At 48.9% G+C, this 26,313-nt stretch overlaps 2 protein-coding genes across 2 annotated transcripts in view; one reads left to right on the forward strand and one right to left on the reverse strand.

Moving 5' to 3' along the window:
- PYGB (glycogen phosphorylase B) overlaps window positions 1-8,683 on the forward strand; it is a 40,325-nt gene extending 31,642 nt beyond the window's left edge. The window contains exons 17-20 of the mRNA XM_006259242.4: window positions 1,040-1,247; window positions 2,395-2,529; window positions 4,369-4,435; window positions 5,306-8,683. Coding sequence (XP_006259304.1) covers window positions 1,040-1,247; window positions 2,395-2,529; window positions 4,369-4,435; window positions 5,306-5,458 — 563 coding nt within the window. The 3' untranslated portion in view covers window positions 5,459-8,683. The remainder of the gene's footprint in view (window positions 1-1,039; window positions 1,248-2,394; window positions 2,530-4,368; window positions 4,436-5,305) is intronic.
- A 2,931-nt stretch (window positions 8,684-11,614) lies between these two features.
- Window positions 11,615-26,313, reverse strand: part of ABHD12 (abhydrolase domain containing 12, lysophospholipase) — an 80,523-nt gene continuing 65,824 nt past the window's right edge. Inside the window, exons 8-13 of the mRNA XM_006259243.4 lie at window positions 25,515-25,552; window positions 22,855-22,934; window positions 21,357-21,439; window positions 19,697-19,775; window positions 18,283-18,410; window positions 11,615-13,870 (exon numbers count right to left, since the gene is read on the reverse strand). Coding sequence (XP_006259305.2) covers window positions 13,831-13,870; window positions 18,283-18,410; window positions 19,697-19,775; window positions 21,357-21,439; window positions 22,855-22,934; window positions 25,515-25,552 — 448 coding nt within the window. The 3' untranslated portion in view covers window positions 11,615-13,830. The remainder of the gene's footprint in view (window positions 13,871-18,282; window positions 18,411-19,696; window positions 19,776-21,356; window positions 21,440-22,854; window positions 22,935-25,514; window positions 25,553-26,313) is intronic.

Raw genomic sequence — 26,313 nt, forward strand, 5'->3', positions numbered from 1 at the left:
AGGGCCTGTTTTAAATTTCAGGCTCAGTTCTTGGTGTGGCAGCTGCTTTAATTTTGGAGTACCCATCTTGCACCCCACCACCACTGATTGGTGGAGGGACTCATTGACCCTGCTGCTCGCTGCTTGCTCCTGATGGCCAGGAGCTGAAAACTACAGTTTTAAATATGCCACAGTTTTTGCTTCCTGTCTGGTCAGTAGCAAGCAGCGGGAGGCCAAAACTGCAGCATATTTAAAACCACAGTTTTTGCCTCCTGGCCATCAGGAGCAAGTGGCAGGACTGATTGGCCCCTCCACCAAACAGCAGCAGCAGGGGGCCGCATGGGAGGAACTCCAGGATTAAAAGAGCTGCGATGCCATGAGCTGGGCCCACAATTGAAACCAATCTCTTATCACTGGTGTATTCCATGAATAGAGGGGATCTCTCAGGGCCTGGAAGGCCTTTGAAAGTCCCAGGCCCCCTTCTGCCCCTGGAGGGTAGTCCCTCTTTTACTTCTGTCTCTGTCAGGCAGCCAGGACCCTGTTCCTTTGTTCCTCAGAGGTGGCCTTGGTAGGGCTCCTCTGGGTGCCACCAGTGGATACTGCTGCCTCATTTCTTACTGTCCCAGAGCAGATTTGATGCTCATTGTTAGCCTTATTTCCCTGTTGCACAAACCTCTACCTGGGCCCAACCAGTTCAGACCCCCTTCTCTAGCACCTCTGGGAGAATAAGGGTCACCAAGACCTGACTGAGCCAAGGACGGGTATAGGGTGGCACCTGCCTGGCTTTGGCTCCTGGTGGCAGTCTTATGGTGGAGCAGCCCTTCCTAGCTGACAGGTGGTCTCTAGGGAGAGGGTCACCCCCTTCAGATGTGGGTTGATGGCTCCGTGTCTCAGCTGTGGACATGTAGCACAGAGTGCAGCTGTAGGACAGGGACATCAAGGCAGCCTTCATCATCCCCTGTCCTGGGCCTGCTCTCTACCGAGCTGATATCTTGAGCTCAAGCCTGCTCCTCAGCCACCTCCCAGTCACAAGCTCCTTCCTCTGTCTTCCCCGTTGCAGTGATCCCTGCAGCCGACCTGTCACAGCAGATCTCTACAGCTGGGACAGAGGCCTCAGGTACTGGGAACATGAAGTTCATGCTGAATGGTGCCCTCACCATCGGCACCATGGATGGCGCCAACGTGGAGATGGCAGAGGAGGCTGGTGAGGAGAACCTCTTCATCTTCGGCATGCGAGTGGAGGATGTGGAGGCAATGGACCAGCAAGGGTTAGTATTGCTATATTGGGCCCAGGGCACTATAGGCTGTGGCAGTCTGAGATGCTGGCCTGGGCTGGGCACTGGGCTGCATGAGTGACACTCCTGGCATGGGCACAGCTCTGTTCACCCCCATCTGAAGAGGCCAGGACAGTGAAAGCATAGGGCTGCTGGCACAGCTAGGGCTTCTGCGTATCCCTGGCTGAGAACCCAGGGGCCACAAGCAGCTCAAGCTTATGTCAGCACAAAGGTGTTTTGGCCAGAATGGCTCACTCTAGCTCCAGGCTGCCGTCAGCTCCCTCAGACAGCAGCATTCATGAGTGGGTGGGGCAGGGTCCTCGGAAGAGGTTTGTCGTGTACAAAAGGCTGTTAGAACAGACCCCCTTGCCCACTCCCCAGACTGTGCCTACAGCAAATGCTGCCAGGTGGACCTGGCTGAAGTTGCCTTTGAGAATGAGCTGGGGGCCCCTCAGTCACATAGGGGCTGAGGAAGATGTTACTCCAGGCCTTTGTCTTGCAAAGCAAAGCCCAGTCAGCCAAGGAAAGGATTTTGGCCCAGATGCACAGGGGCTGTTCAGGGCCCCACTCCCACTGTAGCCCAGGGGGTGGGGCACTCGACTGCCTTTGTGGGATATGCCCCCAAAAGCTCCTGTCCTGATACAGGAGTATAGGTTGTAGCCGTGTTGGTCTAAGGACATTGGCAGACAAGGTTCTTTGGGTAAATCTAATATATTTTATTAGACCAACTCAGATAGTTGGAAAAATTCTTCTTTGCAAGCTTTCAGGTACAAATACCCTTCATCAGGCTGAGGAAGCCTATGCAGTTGGTCTGTGCTCTTCCTGGATGTCCTGATACAGACTTTTGTCTCCACGATATTTCATGTTCAGTCTTGCAGCTTGTAGTGGAGATAGATCTATCTAGTGGAGATACTGGGTACAGCAGCAGGCATAGTAGTTTTCCCTGCTCCCCAGATGATGGAAGCCCCTTGGTCAGGGCTGTGCGTACACCAGAGGGGTTCCCAGCAGAGCTACATTAAGCTGGTGTGGAGGTGGGGGTGATCTTTCCTGCATGCCCCTTGCTGACTGAGCTGTGAAGGCTGGGCCCTGGCACAGGGGTTGTCCTGTGGGCTGCAGCATGAGGCCATATCATCCTGCATAGGTACAACGCGAAGAAATACTATGATCGCCTCCCTGAGCTGAGGCAGGCCATTGACCAGATCAGCAGTGGGTTCTTCTCACCTCGGGACCCTGGCTGCTTCCGCGATGTTGTCGACATGCTGATGTACCATGACAGGTAAGTGGTAGCACACTCATCCCTTCTGCTTTTGAGGGATCCCCTACGTCGTTGTCTGTCCCACCACACCCCCGGCTGCTTCCCGTTACAAGGCTTGTCCAAAGGCCACAGCAACCAAAGAGAAGACTTCTGTTGGCCCCATGGGCTTTGAATGAGGGACTGAGACACAGGCCTTTCATCCACCTCTAGCTGCCCCTCTGTTGCAGTATTCCCCTTCTGAGGGAAACGGCATTATGTGGTCATGAAATCTGAAGCGGCATTATGTGGTCAGAGAAATGAGAGCAGGGCTCACCCACCGCCTTAACAATGTTTTCCTTCTCCCTTTCCTGGTCCCATTGTCCGCCGTCAAGTTGTGCAGGCCAGACGTGGCACTGCCACAAATGCAGCCGTGCTCTGGGCTTCCTACCCCAACCCAGTGCTGTGGGCGGTTGCTGTGCCCAGGGGACACCACAGCAGCCCTGAGATGCTCGGGTTCTCACCCAGTGGCTCTGTTCTCCTGGCTGCAACACAGCCAAGCCATAACAAACAGCCACATACAGTCAGGCACCCTCTAGGGGCCTCTGGTGTTGCAGACTCCACTCACTGTTAGCAGCCAATATCTCAACATACCACAAAGGGACCTCTCTCTTTTCTGGCTTTTCCTATGAGCTGCTGATGGCCAGGGTAGGGCCACTTGCTCTGTATGTCCCCATCATGCATGGTCCTGGCTCCTAGTCCTACAAGTGGGCCCTGTCTGGGTGAGGTGTGAGCCGGGCCCTGACCTCCAGAGTTCTTGCTGCATCTATGGCTTGGCATAAATGGTCTCCTTCCAGCCAGGCTGGTTGGTGGGGAAAGGGCTGCACCTCAGAGTGGTAGAGGAAGGTGTGTGGCCTTTTCAGCCCCCTCTCTGTTAGAGGCAAGAGATATCTTTATGGGGTGTGCAGAGGATGTTCTCTGAGCAAAGGAGTCTGGGCCATACGAGCTGCTCCTGAGCCTTTCTGCTCTTCCTCACACATGGATGAGGCTTCTGCAGGACCCATGGCAGCAAGCTGTGGAGACACCTTTGTCCCTTCCCTGGGCTGGCAGATCAGACCCCTTCCAGCCACAGGGATGGGAGCCAGGCACTGGGCTTTGCCACACGCTGGGTGGAACAGCAGTATCATTCTTCCAGGCTCTGGTTCCTGGGACAGCCTCTGACACTGGAGAACAGCCGAGGCAACTCTAGTGCAGAGGTTCCCAACCACCGGACTGTGACCCAGTACTGGGCTGCAAAGGGTTGGCTGCCAGGTCATGGCACGAGCTCCCCACTTGGACCCCTGGCTGTCCACCTGGGCGAGCAGCTTCTGCTGCTGGCAGTCACATGCGAGGTTAAATCTGGGCAGTGGGAGGGAGGCAGCCAGCTTGGTGTGTCCCGTGCTGGTCCACAGTATAAAAAAGGTTGGGAACCACTGCTCTAGTGCTTTCCATCCTATTAGGAAGCCCTGCCACACCATTTGTCCCATCCCTGCACCATGGGGACAGGACAAAAAGGAAAAGGCTGAAATGGCAACTAGGAGGGATTTAGGTTGGGAACTAGGAAGGACACTGCCACTTGGAGGGTGGTTTGGCACTGGGGCAGATTCGCTAGGGAGGCTGTGGAGTCCCCATCACTGGAGGTTCTTAAGAGTAGGTTAGGCGAACATTTGGCTGGCCTGGTTCAGATTAGGGCTGGTCTGCTGAAGCAGGGGTGGGACTAGATGGTCTCCTGAGGGCTCTGCCAGGCCTGCATGTGTCTGATTCTGTGTGGTGTGTTGGCATGAGCCACTGAGCAAAGATGGCAGCTTGAATTCAGCCACTCTCTCTCCTCTGCTTGGGTTTCAGGTTTAAAGTGTTTGCTGACTATGAAGCCTACATCCAGTGCCAGGGCCAGGTTGATGAGCTCTACATGGTAAGGTTGTGGAGCAAACAGTTGCATGCTCAGAAATAAGGGCAGCAAGTGTAGAGTCCTGGTTTCTGCTTCTGCAGGGCCCCATCCAATTCAGGGGGCAGAACCAGCCCTCCTGACAAAAGTATTTCTGTCAGCATCACAGCATTGGCATTATCATTTCTTCACAGAGAAATGTCTCCAGAGGCTCCCATCTGCCTCCTCACTAACCTTGCACTGCTAGCGAGTGGGGGCTGGCCTCAGCCTCAGGGATACCCCCTCCTGCCTCTGGGTTATTTCAGACTGGCTTTGAGAGCTGGCTCATAGGCAACCGCCAGAGCATCTCTATCCTGGCAGGATGTTATCAACTGCATGTAATATCTGTAATTCAGGTGCCTAGTAGAATATGGGGCACTTAAGAGTAACTTCAGTCTCTTTAATGAGCTTACAACAGCTCTAGATATATGACATACATCAGTGGCTGGCTTAGTGCCTGTGGCTCTGTATCTGTGTCCCCATCCCTCCAACAGCCATTTCCTGTCCCTGCTCTGATAACATTATGCTTCTGAGCCCATTTCTGCCTCTAGGTGCTGAGGCTGGAATTGTGCCATGAGTAAGTACAATTGGGTTTTCACAGAGATAATGGCTGATGAGCCACTGGCTCAGAGTTGCTGGCCACAGCTCTCTGAGCTGTTTCCTGAGAGAATCCATGTGGGCCACAGTCGGAGCCACCCCCAGGAGGCCATGCTGAGGGTGCCAAGCTGGTACTCACAGCCCAGAACAGAAGGGGAGGGACCCATGAGAGCCTTGTTGGGATGTTATAAGCCACGTGCTGGATGGTGCTGATGACCAGGGCCCAAGGTGTAACACGTTGACCTATCCTCTCCTTCACAGAACCCCAGGGAGTGGACCAAGAAAGTGATCAAGAACATTGCATCTTCTGGCAAGTTCTCCAGTGACAGGACCATCACGGAGTATGCTCGGGAGATCTGGGGGGTGGAGCCTTCTGCTCTGAAGATCCCACCCCCCAACCTCCCCAGGGAATAGCGTGTGCAAGCTATTCAGGCCTCAGGTGTTTCCAGGTTTGCACAAATAAGATCACAGGCATTTAACTGCCCATCACCAGGCTCAAATCTATCCAATATGGTGTTTTCCGTAGATAGAGGACGGTGCTTTATCATAGGAATGGGGGGAGATGCTGGGAGGATTCCTTGCAGGGGGAAATTGGAGGAAAGTCTTGATGGAATGCACAGAAGGGAATCCAGTGACAGACACAGATATCATGTCATGCTAACCCACCTGCATGCACTGTGCATTGCTCTGAACACGGTGGCAGCCAGCTGGTTGCCCTGTGGCTATGCCCCACATTAGACCAAGTGCTTAATAAGAAGCTTTAGTCACCCCTCCCCCTCAGCCTCCCTCCTGTGCCATCCTCTGGGATGCATGCAGAAACCTCCTGTTGCCAGGCCACGCACCTGCCTCCCCAGCCATTTTGAGGCAATGGGCAGGTCCCGTGCCCTGCCCTCTAAAGCATCCAAGGTGTGGCACTGCCTAAGCTGTGCAGCCTGTTTCTGACGCCACGTGACTCAGCTCCCCAGGCAAGGAAGCTGTCCTGCTCTCGTGTCTCAAAGGGGTGTCTCATTTTGGTGCTGTGGTGGAAAGGAGATAGAGCCCTCTAGCCAGGAGGAAGAGCTAGGCTTTCTCTTTGTATTACAGCTAGGAGCCTTGTGGGAGGACCAATAGCCATGACCGTGAACAGCATCCTTTCTCCTGCTCCACTGTTGTTTAGCCCAACAGTGTGTTTTGGGGTGTGGTGAAAGGGGGCATGTGCCAGGCTCAAGCAAAGTGCAGCCCTACCCCTGCTCCCAGCAGTGAAGTGTCTGAGGCCCCATGGACTGATCCCAACCGAGCAGAGAGTAGCCACCGGCTGCTCAATAGGGAGGTGCTGTTCTGTGACTTGTCATGAGCCTGGCGGCCTTGGCTGATCGGGGCAGAGGCACAGCCCATGGATTCTACAGGGAGCAGCCCCTGTGTGCCATCTACCACGGCCACAAGTGCCACGGCTCTTTGGCCTCCTCTGGGGATCCAGTGTGTGGACATGCAGAGCTTTGCTCCCTTGCAGGGGCGGGAAGGTACTAACGAACTAGGGACAAAGGCAGAGGGGGATGCTTGTTCCCAGCTGTGCTGTTATGACCATCTCACTTGGCATTTTGTAAAAAACATGGGTCCCCAGGTACAGAGCAGTGCCTGCGCGTGACCCCCTCATTCAACCACAAGAGGCAGCTGAAGAGGCGGCCTTCATGTTGACAGCTTTTGTCTTGAGCAGCAGTGTTCGTGAGGAGCGGAGGCCAGCTTGGTTACCGAAGTAGACTAGTGCTGGGCTCGGTGCCCTCTGCTGTGGCCCTGGAAGGCAGGCCCTGCTCTGCAGTCTGCTCATCCAGCATTGCTTGAGGCTGCTCAGTATGTTTCAGTCGTTTCCCCTCTGTGAGGAGGTGGAGCTGCTGTTCTTGGGTTTTCCTCACCTTCAGAGTAGCACATTTTCCCCCAGAAAGCTCTGGTGCCTACTGGCTGCCCAGAGGAACCTGTAGTCACTCCCGGAGCAGGGCTTGTCCTAGTATGGGACAGCTCTGGGCATTGGCATTCTGCAAGACCCAAGCCTGCTGTGTCAGTGCTACAGCTACAGCTCTGGACAAGGTGGGAGAGTAACAACACCCTTGCCCAGGGGTGAGGGTTAGCCCTTTCCACTGGCACTGAGAGGAACTGACTGGCTCTTGCTCAGCTCCAGCTAAGCTCTGGACAAGGTCACATGAGCATCCTGAGGCAGAATTGTGCCTATTTCTGTGCTGGCAGATGGGCCTGCTTGTGGGATGTGCCCAGGCCAGAACCTCTAGCTGCAGCTAGTGTCCTCAGCTGAATTTCCCAGCACAGGAGCAAGGGGCTGTTAGATGGCTTGTAACTGCCTTCCTCCTGACACCTTCCTCCCCTGCTCCGGAAGCTCTAGAGTTTGCTTGAAGTTGCAAGTCACTAGGCAAAAATAACTTGTGTGCTGACGGTGGGGACAGCTGGAGCCTGAACCCTGCAGCGCGCAGTGACAAAAGTGTTCAGCTTTCCTGTCTGAGGCTGAGGGGAAGGCAGAGGAGATGAACTGGACCTAGAAGAAGAGTCTCCGCCTCCTAGGTCAGGATGCTGAAAGCCCCAAGGCTTTGTGTCCCTCTCATGCACAGACAACTTTAGTGACTTATGCTATATTAGTCCACATTGATCCTAATTGGCTAAAGTCAGCTGCTCATTCAGGCTCCCCCCCACCCCCTTGTGGCCATAATTTTAAACTGCTAATTTTAAATTTGCCAGCATGAGAGACCTTCCTGCCTGTCACCCTGTCCAGAGCCAGCATCCATCTGCGCAGCACACCCCAGCACCCTGGAGCAGGGCCCTGGGGGGATTCGTACATCTTCTAGACATACAACTGACATGTGAGGCTCCCTTGCCTGAATCGTGCTTTTCCCTGGTCCTAGCTATAGTACTGCACCCCCACAACATTCCTAGGGTTACCAGGGCTGGTTGTCCTGAGCTGTTGGGAAGAAACCATTTGGCTGTTACTGCATCAATGCCATGGAAACTAATCAGGCAGTGTCTGGTACACATTCACTTAATGGTTTGATTAATGAATCATGGTGCTACACCCATGGATACACATATGGATGCAGAGTGGTAGCCTCCCATTTGCCCAGGGGCAACAACATGCTTACTCTGGTCAGAAGATGAATTTTAAAAAATTGCAAGTCTCTTTTTCCAATAACCAGAGCAACCCCAAGGTAATTTCACTTGTAAGTTTCCTAATGCTGTCAGATTCCTTGAGTCTGCACTCCTGTGTCTGATCCCCAGTGTGTGGTATTGCAGCTGCATGCAGATGTTCATCTACTCCCACTGTGTTTAATTGATCTGGATTTGCACTTGCTGGACTGTTGACTTGCTACTGCCATTTTACCACCTGCATTCCCTGAACTGGGATATCTGAACTATACAGATGGCAATGGTACTTTCATCAGGCACCTGGGTCATAGACCTAGTAGGACCATTTTCCAGGAAGGTGTCAAACTTCCAACAGCCCAGCCTCTTCCTTATCTGCCTCTAATCAGATGTGCAAATAGATGTATTCATTATTGCAACCCCTGGACTAGTGTTCCAACATTAACTCTGGGGCTGTGTAGTGTATTGTGTATACTGTACTCTCCTGTGTATTAGAAACTGATTAAAACCACCAGAATGCTCTCCTTTTGTGTTCCAGTTCCTGGGCTCTCAGGCAAGTAACCAGATCAGGGTCTGGGCCAGAGGCACCAGTTGCACAGACATAAGCCTCAGAATCTGATCTGTATGGCTCAACAGTGGGGCCACAAGTCATGCAGAAGGTTGGACCATCCTACCTCCTGAGGTCCCTGCCAACCCCAAGGGCATTTTTACATGTGCTCCAGGAAGCATGGGGGTGGGGGGACTTTAATTAGTGAGCCATGCTAATTAAAAGAACCCAAGCATCACATGTGTCAGTGTCCCCACACTGAAAAATGGCAGCCGGGTGCTTTGAACTAAGGTTAGTCAAACAAGCTTTCGTTCAAAGCACCCCATTCAGCACATGATGCTAGACTCTGCTGGAGCACATTAATTCAGTCTGCTGGAGTACAGAAATTAATCGGGTCTGCTGCAACGCACTGGATTTCCAGCACATTGGAGCAGACTCCCTGCATGTGTATGGAACCCCTAATTGTCTATGATCCTATGCTGCTTTTTCCTTGCACCTCCCTGTGAAAGCCACATCCATATATACAAAAAAGTCCTGGGCCTGCCAGCAATAGCTGTGTTTTCCTACGAGCCTGGGTGAGACTGGCCTCCTGTACAGAGCTAGGAATTTGATGGGGTATTGATCCTTGCCTCATAGCAGCAAAGCTCTTAAAACAGCCTGAACAGGCAGGCAGGACTGAATGACATCATCTCAAGAGCTGTAAGTCCTGAGTTTGAAGCCCTTTGTTGGCAGCTTGCCTGCTACAGAACCTGTCCCTTTCCCTTGGCCCAACTACCATCACCACCCCTGGAGCTCCTGTAAGGGTAAGGGCATGGGGGGACATAGCATGGTGTGTGGCAGGGAAGTAAATAGAAAGTGCATCTCAAAGGGCACTGCTTGAGAAAAGTCTTGGACACTGGGTGAGGCATGTGGGGAGGGCATCCTCTGGCATGAGAGCGCCTAGGGGACTAAGAGCAGTTGAACTGAAAACAGCTAAGTGTCCCAAACTGTCCCTTCAATGTCCCACAACACCAAATGAGTTCTTTATCTGGCCATTCCTTCTGAGCCACCAGGACTCATGTTAACTCTCTCAAATTTGGAGTCTGGGTGCTGCAGCTGAGTCTCTAGAGCTCATAGCCCCTGCCTTCCTTCAGTGTTCAGCCCCACTCGCAGTCACATCTTAGAGGAAGCCACCCACCCCTAGCCCTCCCTCCATCATCAGTGTTAACGTCCAGTGCCCACGCTGCAGTGCTGTGGCTGGACAGACTCAGCTTCTGGCTGCTAAAATATCCCACTCTGGGCTGGGCATGTAGGGCTTATCGACAGGCAGGATGCACCCTACCCAACACTGCCATGTGGAGGAGGTGAACACGGTTTACAGCTGTTTGTCTTCTGGGCAGAAGAAGCAGAGAGCAGTCCCAGGGAATAGCTCCAGATATTCTGGAGGCAGGACTATAGCCAGCAGAGTGAGAATCAGCCATGCAAGCCTGAAATCCATGTAGAACAGGGTTGGTGTGGAACATCCACCCGAGACCATGGGTCACTGAGCCACCCAATTAACAGAACTGCAACTGGTATGTACAAACACTCACTTCCCCAGGTGGCGATAAAAATACCCCCAGGTGCCTGCTAGCTTCACCTGTCTTATTTGAGTTATTCCATCCTACCTGCCCCCTTCCCAAACCTAGGTTCAGCTGCTCCTGTACAGCCACAGTTCAGCTACAGGCTGTTGTGTCATGTTATGCCCCCAACAGTTCAATAGCATCAGTTCCTGCTTCTCAGCCACTTCCACACACATATACTTTAGGCCAGTGGTACTCAACCTTTTGGCCCTGCAGGCCAACTGAGTGGCATGGGGCACGCTGTAGGTCATAGTTCAACCTGAATCTGGACAACACTGCCTCCACCTGGCCCTCTGTGCTAGGGTCCATGCCCCAGGATCCCACACTGCCCCTGCCCAGCACTGCACACCCAGATTGGGCCCTGAGGCCCCACACCAGCCCACTGGTCTCTGTGTGCCAAGATTGGGCTGTGGGGCCCTACACAGCCCCCACCTAGCCCCGCACACTGGGACTGTAGCCCAGGGTTACATGCCACCCTGCCTGTCCCATGCACAGGGATCAGGGCCCCAGGATCCCACCCCTACCCCTCCTGATCCTGCATGCTGGGATTGGGCCCTGCACTACCCTATGCCCCAGGTCTAGCACACGGGGCCATAAAAGTATACACGTGTTCAGCAATAAAACGTTCTAAGTGCCACTGTACTGTGCTAAGTGCAATTGTGTCATAGCAAAGTTAGGATTTTACGGGGGAGGTATACATCTTTAGCTTGTACTAAGTAGCATGTACAGTTATCATCCAACCACTCCATAGAGATAATACCACACAGCTTGCTGGGTGTTGATTCACGCCCTGGCACTGCACCTGTCTTGGACCAGCTCCATGAGGTTTCATACCATGTCACATATTACCTTAGAGATCACAATAAGCATTACTGTGCAATTGCTCAGAACATGTTCTAATGTTTACTACAGCACAGCCATGCTCAATAGGGCCTAAGTAAATCGATGTACTGAGCATCCCATGAGATGAGGCCCTTACAGTAACAAAGAAGTTTTCAGGATCCTTCCCTTCCACACAGGCTGTGTACCCCCCACCCCTGTACACACACTGAGATACCATGACAAAGCCTCCCCCCATGGCTGCTTCTCGTTAGACTGACCAAAGCATCATGTATCATCAGAGGTCAAGCAGCAAAATGGGATGCAGACAAAGCTCAGGAGTGCTGTGATGTCTATGTATGTTGCTTTGAAACTGGCCCTTGGTTGGTCCCAGGCTATCAAATTTTACTTCTGGATTATGCTTCACCACTGTCTTCAGAGATTTAAAAGACAAAAAAAAAGAAAGACAGGCAGGTCAAACTGGAGTGATCAGAAGTCAATCATTTTAATAAAACTACACACTTTTAGATAGACATTTCAATTTAAATGTCAAAGTACATTACTGGCCTAATAACTGGAATGTAGGTGTTGAAATAAACAACAACACTGGTTCATGCTTTGGAATCTAATCTTTGTCACATGGGAAAAGTCAACATTTCTGTTTAAGTCTGTAATTTAACATAAGTCAGATGACAGCAGCAGCATTAGACGGAATGTACAGTTGGTTTTATAAGGAGCCAAACAGTGTCCTGTTCTATCAGTGCAATAAATAGAAGTGTATTATCAAACAAACTGTAAGTGGTACAGTTAGCTCCTAAGTATTATGGGGCAAAAATCTTAGTATAACCACACTACAGCAGAAAGTCGCAGTACAAGAACAAGCTACTGTCTGCTTTGTAACAATTATGAGCCTGTAGATATAACTTGGATGCATGCTGGGCTGTTTATGTTATGCTGTACACAACTGCATTAGTGAACAGACCCCTTTAGTGTTAAGGCTGTAAATTTCACTGCTGAACACTAGGAACTAAAGCTACTCAGCCCGCTATTGTAAATTGATGGAATGAGGTTGCTTGAATGAGTCTGAACAAGTCTGGGAGCCCTGCAAAGCCCCTTCCCAGGTACAGGGCCCAAAATTCAGTACATGGCATTGTCCCCCAAGCCACTCTGCTCCAGGGTGGGACTGCAGGAGCTTGGATCCTGCTGAGGACCCGGGGGGAAAGGGGCAGGCTTCAAGGGGGCAGCAAGGGTAAGAGCAAACAAGCTGCCTGTTGAGCTCAGTGTGTGCAGCAGGCTAGGGAGGGCAACAGAAAGGAGGAGACATCAAGCTTCTTGCCACAGAGCTGAGGCAGCATGCGTCTTGTGCTGCTCAGCCCGAAGTGGAATCACTATGTTGGTACCTCCACATGGTGAAGCAGGGCACCGGGAAGCCAGAGCCCCCTGTGCCAGTCCATTGCTGCACTGGCTGGAGTGGCAAGGTGGTGTACAGCCACACACATATATGACGTGTGCTGTGTGCCAGCAGGACAACTGAGAGAGACATTGTGCCAGGCTAGGAAATAAAGGCTGGGAGGGAAAACACGGATCAGAGGTGGTTTTCCTGGCTAACCATATACTGCTGCTTGCTTTTAGCTATGCATGATTTGCACTGCCTAAAGGAGCTAGAAAGGCCACCTTGCTCTTTGTGCCTGCTAAGAAGAGCTACAAAATGCATGAGTGTCTGAGGAGAAAACATGCAGGAGCCTGAATCACTGCCTCCTGCCCAAGAAAGTGCTTGTGTCTCTGTATGTCACAGGAGAATGGAAGACATGTCACCACCACCACCACCACCACCATTAAGAAAGTCTGGCATGTTCTCGACCTGGACTGTTAAGAGAGGGGGGGAGCTCAGACAAAGAAGAAGCCTGCAAAATAAAGTCTACAGCATGCAGTAAACCTGCCTAGTATATATCAGGACTGGGGCTCTTCAGAGAGATGCCTAGGAAGGAGGGGGACATTAAGCACATAAGAGGAGAAGAGATGTTCCAAAGGCAGGGCTCAGGAGGCAGAAAAGAAGCAGGAAAGATCTAAGGATTCCCAGGAAATACAGCTGACTTTGCTCTTGGTTTTTTTCAAAATTGGGTTTTTCTACCAATGATTCAGACACCTTTGCAATGCTGATTCTATAATTCTTAGAGTTAACAGTGATTTCAATAAAATACCAGTTCTCCCCAGGATTCTCAGCATTTTTCTGATTATAACCTTTGAAAAATAAAATGTACTAAACGTGTTTCTTCTTCTAAAGGAAAACCACTGGAACTCAAGCCAGACTAGCGTGGCATAGAGGGATGGTGGCAGCCACCCTTGTGTAGGTATCTCAGTCCACTGCTGTTCAAAAAACAAACTGAAAAAAGGCCATTGGTCCTGATGCACAATTTCTAGGAATGTCTACATGGGTTAGCTATGCTGTATTGGTAAGTCTCTGTTGTGCTCAAGTTTTAACTGTTTGGTACTGCTGCATGGGATTCGTTTTCTGTCCATGTTAACACAGAAGCTAACTAATTTCTCTTCTTTCCTCTACCTTCTCAAATGCTGATGCTGGGAATCTGGGTTTCCGAGGGTACGCATCAGGACTACCATAGGAATTCCATAGGGGGTGAAAGAAAGGCAGACTGACCCCCAAAAAAGAAAAGAAAGCTTTAGTGCTACCAAGCAGCCAGTCTTCAGTGACGATGCCCATGGTCAGATTTCCCCAGGAATTCCCTGGAAAAGAAAACAAGATGCCAGCAGTGATAAACCATCCCAAATACAAATCTCCCAACCATTTCCACAGAGACCAGGACACAGGGCAACAGCCCTACCATTTGAAATCTCAGATCTAACTCTGCTAGGCTGCAGTGTCCAACTGGAACTGCAAACTACCTCCCAGTCATACTAGGGATCTTAGGGTACATGCAGTCTAACCACAAGACTATGAAGGGTCAGATGTCTGCAGTTCCAGGGAACACAGTGGGTCACACACCCTGGTGCAACCAATGTCCAAGTTCAAGTAGTAGTGTCTGCTGGTAGCATGCACAGCTTCTCTGTGGGTGCAGGGAGACATAACAATTACATTGGCATTAAATAATAGCAGTATAAGCTGTTATAGTAACTAACCATACTTACTCAAATATAAGACAAGGTCCCCTCCCATCAACATGGGGGAAAAAAGCCCCTCACCTTACATATGCATACAAGGAAACCTCATTAAATATCTCGTCTATCATTAAACTGATGCTAAAAGCAGCATGTGCTCAGTAATGAAAAACAATTGTGAAGTTGATTATAGATTCATAGATTGTAAGGGGCTGGAAGGGACCTCACAAGATCATGGGGTCCAGCCCCCTTGCACTAGACAGGAAAGACAACTGGGGGTCAGATGGCCCCAGCAAGGTGACTGTCCAGTATCCTCTTGAAGATTTCCAGGGTAGGTCATTGCACCACCTCTGGAGGGACTTTGTTAAATTAAATGTAACCAACAATTGGACAAACATGCTGATAGGAACCTTTATTTTTTCTGTGTGCGTGGCCCTTAAAAAAATGGGCAGGTGTTCCCTCCACAGGCAACTGGCACCAGGACCGTAGGTACAGCAATACCAGGCTGGCACCAAGACAGCCAGGGCCAGCCCCGACACCCTTCCCTTGGTGCCAAAAGTGCTACATTTAATCTTGGCCAAAAAGACCAAAATGCTGATGGGAGCCTACCACAAGGATAAGTCAGCGCAAATCATCTGAAGAAAATATATGACAGTGCCCATTGCATGCAGTCTCCCTCAGCACTGATTCTTTTTCAAGTCATGGTGAGCCACTGTACTGCATACATTTTGCTTTCCTCTTCACTCCTACATCTGAACTGTGCCTTTCTTTCCCATTTCCAATCATTCCTCTTTCTTTACCAGCTTTAAATGTCTAGCAAACATTGCCAAACGGGGCCCAAACAGCTTACCCAGAATCTCTGTTGTCCCCTCACAGGCTGCCACGTATTAGTGTGGCTCTTCCCTCCATGAGGTGAAGCTAAACCAAGTTGCTCTGAGCCTCATCTGCATATAAATATTTGGAGGATCCCAGGACTTGTGACTAGAACACCTGGTTCCAGTCATGAGTGAGGGGCTAATTGGAACATGGATCATTTGTGGGGGGTATTTGGAGTACACACACATGCTGAGCCATGGGGTCACTGTGGCTTGAAATGCTGTGGTCTCTGCTGAGGCCCTGCCTAATAATGTATATGGTAAACCATAAGCCTTTTAGCTTTGGACTCATGCCATGCATAGTTTGTACTAACTGTAAGTGACTGTGTCTACACAAGTGGCAGACTGTGTAGTTGTTACTGCGCAGTCATATAGTACTTGCATAACTGCGTAGTAAGCAGCGTTACTGTGCAGTAGTGTCCCTGCATGTTTTTTTCTGATGCTACTGCACAGTAGCAATGAGCTACTGTGCAATAACTTGTTACTACTGCACAGTAGTGTTGCATCATGCTTAGTGCCCCCCCAGTGCTACTGTACAGTAGCATCTCATGTAGAAGAAGCAGGCAGTAAGTACAAAAGCACTAATTAAAAGTGTGTTTATGGAGCACCTGTGCTAAAACTTGCAGCAGTTTCAAGAGGTAAACTGCATCAATTCTGGATGAACTATGTCTGTGGGTACCTGTGGTAATTTCCCTATATACAAGTAACTACAGGTATGTTTATTTCTAAGTTAGTGTTTTCAAATTTGTTTCTCACTTCCATGTACTCAGGGAGAGCAGAGTCTGACAGTAAGTGGGAAAAAGGCTGCAGCTGAAAGAAGTTGGGGGTGGGGAGAAAGGGAGTGCAAGGCTACCTGACCCTCCCAGATTTATTTTCCCTGCTCTAGCTGTGGGAAGGGAACAAATTCAAGGCAAATCTCCAATAATTAGATACTATACCTGGAAAATTATAACAAGTTTTTAAGTTTTTCATATATAGAATCTAATTATTGGGGGTCATCCTAGATATTCAAGTAAATCTAGTACTACCTTAGCCTGCTCCTATAGTGATAGAAGTTTTTCACTCACAGCCAAAGTTTCAGCAATTTAGCTAGCTCCCCCTCCCATTCCCAGGTTGTCTGGAGCCATATTATAGCCAGCTGTTTCCTGTACAGGAGGCTGAAGGAAGGGAAGGCATCCTTCTTTGTCTGGGAAAGGTCCCCACCTGTCTGGGAAAGCACAGATTAAAGCCTTGATCCCCAATGCAGGTGGCTGGATCAAGGGGATTTGAACCTGGGTGTCTAGATTAATCCAGACAGATGAGTTAACTGGGTGCTGGCAGTCTCATTAACATCACTAGCCATGACAGGAGCTCAGAGGCTGTGAAACTGACGGACTTATTTACATCAGCCAGTAGGCATGTGTGCAGAACACAATGCAGCACTGTGCAAGGATGCCAAGTGAGCTTGGGAACTAGAAGCAGATTCTGGAAAAAGTGCTTCTCCACCTACATAAATCAGCCCGGCTACGAAGCAGGGTGTATTATCCTTGGGCAGAGAGCACTGCTATAACACAGAGCACAGCACTGCAGCGTGCTGTGCAGACAAACCCTGAATGGAGGCTCAAAGATCAACATCTAGGTAGGTGCAAGTTTGGAAATACTGACTTAAGCTCTCCTGGGGCCTGTGAGCAAGGCTAGGCCAATGGGCTGTGCACTAGGGTGGGGATGTGGAACCCTTGTTCTAAACTGGGCTCATATCACAACTCCTGTTGAAGGTCAGTAGCAGGTTACCAGACTGCTTGGACTCAATTTTACCAACATGCTTAAGGAGGATTAGGGCAACAGAAAAACAGATGCTGTAAGCGCACACAGCACTCAGCTCAGCTAGAGCTGTTCTCAACACATCTGTGTCTATGTTTTGGGGAGAGAGCTGTGGTTCTGAGGGATTGTTCTAAATCACTTTGTGATTGCTGAGTGCCAATTCAGTCCTTGTATTATTGGGAATATTTCTACCACTTAGTGGGTGCATCTACACATGCTACTAATGCAATATAGGCTTACTGCGCAGTAAAATACTACACAAGGACCCTGTTGGGAGCAGATCTGCTCCCTACTGGAGCAGCCTGGTACAAGGCTGCTCCTGCCCTGCTCTGGCCCTGTGCAGCAGCCAGGGGGAGCTCCAGACTCTCCTGGGGTGCTAGCCAAGGGGGCTGGCAGAGGGCCCAGTCCTAATACACATGGGACCAGGAATGCTCTGCTGGCTGCAGCAGTAGCTGTCTCTTGGTACACATCACAAGGGGTCCTGACATGCACGGCCCCATGCACATTGGAACACAGCTGCTGGTTTGATGCATACCTAGTGAGGCTTCCCCGCCCAGCCAAGGGGCTTGCTGGTAGCAGCCCTAGAAGTGGGAAAGGTCCCAGCCAGCCCCTGCTGGGCAGGGAGCTCTCACCCAGCAGGTAGCTGACTGGCAGCTGCCCCATGAATAGGACAGCTGCTGGCAAGCCCCCGGCTGACCAGGGAAGCGGAGAGCTGCCTAGTCCTGGCACTGCTCGGTTCCCACCTCCTGTGAGAAGATGGGAGCCACATAGGGGGAGGGGGAGAGGGGGAAGAAAGCGACCCTGTCCTGTCGCTGATCAGCTCTCAGCTCCTGTGGGGAGCCAGGAGCTGAGCAGTGCTAGGACCAGGGACAGAGAACTCCCCTGTACCCTGTGGCCCCCTGCTAGTGTGACTGACCAGGAGCAAATTTGCTCCCGATCAGTGTCTACATGAGAGCTACTGCACAGTAACTAGCACGCAGTTAATCTAGTACCTGTATTTACAGGTACTAGCTAACTGTGCAATAGACTAATTTACTGTGCAGTAAATGTCACGCATGTGTAGATGGTAACGGTTTACTATGCAGTAGATTAGTCTACTGTGCAGTAAAGCGTCTTGTATAGAAGCATGCAGTGTTTTGATTCAGGTACATTCAGCGGATGGGGGAAGAGAGGAAGAAGAAAAACTAACCACATGTTCCAATGGCTTTTTCTAGAGGAATGAAAATTTCTGCAACCCATTTTTTACGGCTGCACCATACATACAGCAGCTTCCATCTAAAAAGGATAACATGTTGGTTCCCCACACTGTGGAAACCCTGATCCAGTAACAAAGCCAGACAGAGTGCCCCTGTTTATTATTATTACCGCAGTATTCGAGGTAGCTCTGGACTCCTGTAGATGTACTTGTGCCGGTAGCCTAGGTCTGTGTGGAAGGGAATGAACTGCACTTTGTAGTCCCGGAAGCTCTGTGATGTTGCAGCCAAGTTGTAAAGCTACAGAGAGTTATAAGCATCAAACAGGTAAAGGATTCACCACCACATTCACAGAAGATGCACTGCAACATTAGTTGCCTGAAAGCAGAGCTGCTTCTTGCTGCAATCAGCTTCACCCCAGCAGATTCTACATTTATTCGGTATACATGACAATTTATATTAGTGGAGGAAAAGTGTTGCTGCAGCTTCCCATTGAGGGGTGGGGGATGAGAGAGAAGGTTCACAAGGGATGCAGCTGTTTACTTTATGATCTCTTGCTACCTCCTGCCTCTTTGTGCCACTCAGAGCCTCCCTTTTGCTCACTCCTCTGGATTCTCTCCCTTCATCTTGCAGTAGATGCTGCAATAACATTTTCCCTCTACCAAAAAATCCACTTGGAAGGACCATTTCTACACTCAGCAAATCAGAGCTCAGCTTCTAGAGGTAAGCCATTATGTAAGAGCTTTCAAAAGATCAGAAGAAAGCCCTGAATGATGTGAGCAGAGAGCTCTCCCAGCAAAAAATCCTATTAACTAATAAGCATCACAATGGACAAGCACAGACAGCAAAAACTTAAACCACTGGGACAATGGGATTAACTATAACCACAAATCAAGTTTCATCTCTAATGAATAGACCGATATCTTGACAAAGAACTGTTGCCATTACATTTGTATTTCTATAAATTCTGCCTGGACTGGCCTGACTACCAAAAATTTCACAGGGGCATCTGAACACTTGTTCAGGAAACTAAGGTGCTTTGTCCATCTGTATTCCTTCTTGCCCTTGTTCCCCCTCCTGCTTAAGTATAACAATGCTATTTTCCCCTTATTTTTCCCCATTATTTTTTAAGCCTAATAAACTCTTCTTCACTTTTTCTTAGCCAGCACCACAGCTTGGAAGATTTTCAATATATAGATACGATTATATTATTAAATGACATCCAATACCTTCAGTGCTGCTAACTGTTATGTGCCTCTGCAGTTATTATAACAGAGACGTAGTTAGCCATGTTAGTCTAAAGTATAGTAGAAGGCAGAGTAGATTTGCACCCTATAGATTAATGTGTGTGTGTGTGTGTGTGTGTGTGTGTGTTTGTGTACACACACACACACACAGAGTATATATTCAGTATCTACTTTGATTAGTCTATAAGGTGCATTATTAAAACAACCAGTTCTTCATATCAAATTGCTGACTTTTCTGCACAGAGCTGTATAATCCATTTAGGTCACTGTTTAAGCCAAAAAATCCCTTCCATCAAGCCGCCAACTTAAAGCAGGTCAGTTTCAACAAGAGAAATCTACCTTCTTTCCGAGATGAAATGGTACAACAGGGTCATCTTCAGCATGGAGGATGAGCAGTGAACAGGAAATGTATTTTACACTGTAAAAAGAATTAAAAGACAATGTAATTCTTTTTAATCCTAGTGAAGTTTATAAACTGTTAACAGAGCTAAGAGTTCTGGTTTTATTTTTGATAAAACAGCCAATGCTATCTGAATGCTGGTCATGCCTGTCTATTTTATCTGTCTGAAGAGGAGCTGTTCTATGTTGTAGCTTCTTAAACTGAGAAATAATCAAGAGGCTGCTCTCCTGGCCCTTCAAAAACAATCTTGGCTCCACTGAATGAAGCAACAATCACTGCGAGTCTGTTGGCTTCGCTAAATACACATATGCACCTTCTGAGTGAAAATGGAGCCAGAGTGTTTATCAGTCACTTTTGTTTCATAGGTCCTCCCTCTCAAGCCCACTTAAAAGGCATCTCATCATGGATAAGAGTCACTTATTCATGACTTATTCATTATATCAGACAAAATCAAGAAAGGAAATGGAGTGCAATAAATTATTATAGAGTTTAAAAATAGGATGTGGAATAATAGTACTGTAAAGAATGTGCCTGTCATATATTAACTGGACAAAGCTCTGTTCTACTACATGCTAATTTAAAAAGCATTTCTAGGGAAGCAACTGATGCTTGTGAGATGTATGGCCAAGTTTTATAATTGTATTATGTGGGATTTTCAGGGATATACTCACTAGAAACAATTCCCACCACTTATTAACTGCATTTCAGATTGTGATAATGCCAGTTAATGTGATCTATACACAAAAATAATTGGTTAATGTAACCATTGGAGAATCTTTTTTGCTGATTACGCTGGTGAGCAGAGCCGCTCATTACCCAAAGTGAAATTGTAATACGGCACGTTTTTGGTTAAGAGAATGAACATACAGGAAATGTTCTTATTACAGACAGAGACAGAACAGCTTAGTGAGTCAGGCAAAGCATGAGGATTTATAAGACCAGGATTCTATCCAGGGACCTGCCACAGATTTCTTGCATGACCTTGAGCCAGACATTTAACTTCTTTGTGTCAGTCTCACTGAAATGGGGGAAGCTTACTTCCTAATGCCTGCAAAGTGTTCCGCAATTCATAAATGGAAGGCTTAGAGGTGTGAAAACTTATTAACTACAGTATGAATTATGTTAATAATTGTGTCAATAAGTCTTCCCAGCTGTTTAACACCTTGAAGAATAGAGATGTTACACTAGATACACCTGTTTAGTTTCTCACACACCTATGCTTCAAGTGTCTTTAACTAGCTGGTCAGATGAGTTATTTCCTGTTCAGATAAGGACCTGTGGGTCAACACCCACCTAGGATTTTAAAACATGGAACAACTAAGAGAAATGATATCACCTGTCATGTGCTGGGGTTTCCTGAGAGCTACCAAGCCAAATTTTTGGAAGCTACGGCACACACAAGGCCAAGCAAGACTCTGCAAAGCCCCTTCACAAGTATCAAATACTTCAGCAAAAAAGAGGACCAATTGCACTTCTGTGTACATTCCCACTTGATGCCAGCTTTATTCAGTCTCCTTTATGAACATGTCATCAAAAGGCCTCCCAGCTCCAATCACTGCAGGTGGAAAAATGAAGATTCAGCAGAGATTCATTACTTACTTCTCATCATTTGCAAATTTAATTCCACTCATCGTGATGGTGTCGAGGAAGAACCAGTCAAACCCAGGGAAGTATCTGTATATCTGAAGAAAATAAAGTCTCCCTTAATGACCTCTTGAGATCCCTTCCAGCCCTACTTAACTCTGTGGTAATAGATATGTCCGCTTATTAGCAAGACAAGGGATGTTCCCACCTGGAATTCAGATAGATTGAATGCTACAGAAAGAACACACTGGTTCCGCAGATGTAACACATCCCAACTGTTACCACTGTCCATCTGATTTTTCATGTGCTGTTCCTCTGTAGTAGACTCAAATTGTGCTGCTGTTAGTGCACAGGTTCTCTGAATGCTTTCATTGTTCATTCTCCAACTTAAGTGTCAGCACTGCTGCTTGAGTTCTCTTGGATATCAATATGCTTCTGGCTCACATGTATGCTTGGTGGAAGCCTTTGTCATGGAAGGTGTCTACACAGCACAATGCAGTACAATGCAAAGATACCCAAGGTGGCTGAGAGGGCTAGCGCAGGCACCAAAAGCAGTACAATAGCATTTGTGTGGTGTTATGCCTGGCCCAATATACACAGCCCTGCTGAGAAGCAGGGTAATTCCAGAGCTAGCTCAGGTGTCAGCATGTGCCAGCTGTCATGAGGAGAGCCCCGGTGGGGCTGAGCCACCTGACCTGGCCTGCAGGTTTCCTTGTTTCAAAAAAGTGTCAGGCATCTCTGCTGGGTCAAACTGAATGTGTCAGAGAAACTTCATCATCCTCAGCCCTGGGGAGACAGAATCCAGGTGGCAAGGACTAGGCTGTGATCCTAAGAAGGCTCATTCATCTGTCATGTCTCTGCTAGGGAAGCAGTCATTCATTTAATCACATCCTGGTACAGCTCCTCTGTCACTTTCAGCTCCTACACAATACACCTGCTGTTTATGATGTGGCAGGCTAGGAAACAACCCTGTTTTCAAAGGACAGACAGAGGGGTGCCCCAGCTGCATTGTCAGTCTCTTGAGCCTGCTCTGACTGGGACATGTTCTCTCAACCTCCTCACTAAGCAGGTCAGCTGTGCATGTCTTATGTAAGCAGAGAATCATGCCATGGTAGTGGTAAGGCCTAACACACTCCCTGCTGAAAGAACCAACTCAGCCCTTCTTTCTTTGCGCTTACTGCTTTTCCTCCCTGGTTTTTCTTTTCCATTATTATCATCTCAGTGTGGTTTTACTTATAACTGTACTGTACATTAAGGTATATTAGCGCCATGTAGGCCTTTGCGGATGTTTTCATGTTCAAAAATGAAAACCTTTGATGTACACACAGCCCTTTGTAGAGGAAAGCATTAGTGCTGATCATTATAACGAAAAACAGCTCCATAAACTCTGACGCTGTTTGCAAGGTTTACAGATCTAACTCAGGCATGTCCTAGAACTGTTCAGGAAGAATTTCTAAATGATTATTTTCATGAATAAAATTAGAAGATAATAAAGACAGAAAGCTGTACTTGCCACTGAAAACGGATGGCTTTTTGCTTCCTCACGTATGTTAGTAAATGGCGATTCCAGGATAAGGGCATCTGGAGGAGTTTCTGAAAACAGAGTGCACAGTGTATTCAGGTACTAAAGTCAGTTGGGTAAGAACAATGCAGAGCTACAGGTTGCCAATCTTTATATACCAAAGAAGCTGCAGGGAAGGATCAAATCTTCGAAGTGAGACAGTATTCACTTTACTAAATGACTGACATCCATTATCTAGGGCTGACAAGGTATCTAAAAATAATTACATGCGCCTCAGAACCACCTTCCAACCACTAAACCTGTCTTGCGGCTAGGACAAGTCTGCAACGTAAATGGCTGTACCAAGGTCATGGCCAAATTCAAGAGATCATTTTCAAGCAAGCATGATGAAAATGGGACAGCCCTACAGTTAACACTTCAAGGGACAGGCAAGGTGGGGGAAGGCAGAACTTAAATTAATGTAATCCCTGTGAAAACTGCCAGATTTAGAACTAAAATCCTTCCTCTATCCCTATGCCAGGGAAAGTTTTAACTACAGAAGGAACCAAACAAGAAGCAGTTCCCTTACTCCCAGTCCAACACTTCCCTCAAAACAATGCCAACTGCCACTCTTCCACCCATATCATTCAAATTCCTGATAGGTTTTGTTAAGGGCAGGAGCTATGGGGATACAGGAGGTTCCTGGTCCTGGGGCATGACCTAAAACTGAAACCTGCTGGGGCTGGATGGTGTGGGGGCTGCCTGTGACCGGGTGGTCTCCAGGAAATGCCACACCTGTGCCTCTCCAGTGAAGGGCAAGTATGGGGCACCAGAAAGCCTCAGCCCCCGCTGCCTGGAGGGTGACCCTGTGGAGGGGAAAGACTAGGGGAGCACACCCCGACGGAAAAGCACAGGGGCCAGGCCCATTGAGTGGGGCCTGAGACAGGGTCCAGGAACATCGACAGACACCTGAGGCCTGAGTAAACCATAGGCTGAGTTGGGGGCCCAGACAGGTCGACAGACTCCTGAGGCCCAAAGGGGAGTAAGGTCCCACAGCTCCAGTGAAGGGGCTGGAGTAATGGCAGTGTAGATTCATAGATGTTAGGGTCAGAAGGGACCTCAATAGATCATCGAGTCCGACCCCCTGCATAGGCAGGAAAGAGCGCTGGGTCTAGATGACCCCAGCTAGATGCTCATCTAACCTCCTCTTGAAAACCCCCAGGGTAGGGGAGAGCACCACCTCCCTTGGGAGCCCGTTCCAGACCTTGGCCACTCGAACTGTGAAGAAGTTCTTCCTAATGTTCAGTCTAAATCTGCTCTCTGCTAGCTTGTGGCCATTATTTCTTGTAACCCCCAGGGGCGCCTTGGTGAATAAATACTCACCAATTCCCTTCTGTGCCCCCGTGATGAACTTATAGGCAGCCACAAGGTCGCCTCTCAACCTTCTCTTGAGGAGGCTGAAAAGGTCCAGGTTCTCTAGTCCCTCCTCATAGGGCTTGGTCTGCAGGCCCTTAACCATACGAGTGGCCCTTCTCTGGACCCTCTCCAGGTTATCCACATCCTTCTTGAAGTGCGGCGCCCAGAATTGCACACAGTACTCCAACTGCAGTCTGACCAGTGCCCGATAGAGGGGAAGTATCACCTCCTTGGATTTGTTCGTCATGCATCTGCTGATGCACGATAAAGTGCCATTGGCTTTTCTGATGGCTTCGTCACACTGCCGACTCATGTTCATCTTGGAGTCCACTAGGACTCCAAGGTCCCTTTCCACTTCTGTGCCACCCAGCAGGTCATTCCCTAGGCTGTAGGTGTGCTGGACATTTTTCCTCCCTAGGTGCAGCACTTTGCATTCCTCCTTGTTGAACTGCATCCTGTTGTTTTCTGCCCACTTGTCTAACCTGTCCAGGTCTGCTTGCAGCTGTTCCCTGCCCTCTGGTGTGTCCACTTCTCCCCATAGCTTTGTGTCATCTGCAAACTTGGACAGAGTACATTTCACTCCCTCGTCCAAGTCGCTGATGAAGACATTAAAGAGTATCGGTCCAAGGACCGAGCCCTGCGGGACCCCACTGCCCACACCCTTCCAGGTCGAAACCGACCCATCCACCACAACTCTCTGGGTACACCCCTCTAGCCAATTTGCCACTCACCGGACTGTGTAGTCATCCAAGTCACAGCCTCTTAACTTGTTCACCAGTATGGGGTGGGATACCGTATCGAAGGCCTTCCTGAAGTCTAAGTATACAACATCCACCCCTCCTCCTGTATCCAGGCATTTCGTAACCTGGTCATAAAATAGAGTAGGGCCTTAGGGGGCCTGAAGGACTGCACATGGGCCAACTGGAAGGGAGGTTCAGAACCGTGTATAACACCCTAGGCATCAGGGCACTAAATGGGCAGCCTCCTACAATTTTCCATCTTCTTTGGTCCATCAAGGCATGGCAGACGAGGCAGGGCAGACTGCCCTAGACAGGTGGGCAGGCCAATGATGAGACCCGACCCAGGTAAGGCCCCCTGTCACACCATGCTCCAGTCAAACTAAGAGAATGATGAACAAGAGCACATGACAACACTGCTGCTATAAGGAAGTCAGGGCAAGCTGAGCCTTCATCACTACAAGGTGACTGAGCAGACGTTAGTGCCACACTGAGCGCTCCTTTTTTCACTAGCCTCACCTCGTTCACAAAGGCGTCTCACTAAGTTCGTTGCAACCCTAGAAAGAAAAAAAAGTTTAGCATTAAACCAAACATTTTTATCATTCATTGCTAGAAAAGAGTAGTGCTTGTCGCCTGCCACTCCCAAAGAAAAGGCATCATATGTTGCTGCTTGAAAGACCCATTTCTGAAACAGATCTCAGGGCTTCTACATTTCTAGTCAGTGCTGGAAGCAAAGAATGCCAGTGGTGAAAGTAACACAGGTGACTGCTGGTTTGCAACTTGTAGAGAAATGGGTCTTACCCAGTCTTTGAAGCAAGCTGGAAGGACATCTCAAAAATGCTTTATTCTTTCTAATTTCATCACTTCTGTTTTTATCAGAATGCAAATTAAAGGAGCAGCTATTTGTTCAAGCTGGATTTCCTTTGGACACCCACGACAGCCAAAGGACTGGAGACACTTGAGATGCTGGATTTTAGTTTTGTTCAGATATACCAACAGTTTTGTTCAGATATACCAGTAAATTTCTTCGCTCCCTAGTTTCACGTGCTCCACACACACTCCCAACATGGACTCCCCATTCCAATTGCCATTTTCTTTTCATCCCACTCTTCCCTAAGGCCCTGCGCTTCCATACTCACATATTCTTCCTGCCTTGAGGTCACCAATGATTCTGCAAGAGCCCCTTTTGCCAGTAAATTCAAGTAACCCTCCCTCTGGGATATACAGCCACAGAGTATATACCTTTCTGTTTCACAGGGAAGATCATGAGGATGCTCTGCCCCAGAGCCATCTAATGGGCAGCCCATGAGCTACATGA

The sequence above is a fragment of the Alligator mississippiensis genome, chromosome 1 (genome assembly GCF_030867095.1).
Source record: "Alligator mississippiensis isolate rAllMis1 chromosome 1, rAllMis1, whole genome shotgun sequence".
In the NCBI taxonomy this organism is placed as follows: Eukaryota; Metazoa; Chordata; order Crocodylia; family Alligatoridae; genus Alligator; species Alligator mississippiensis.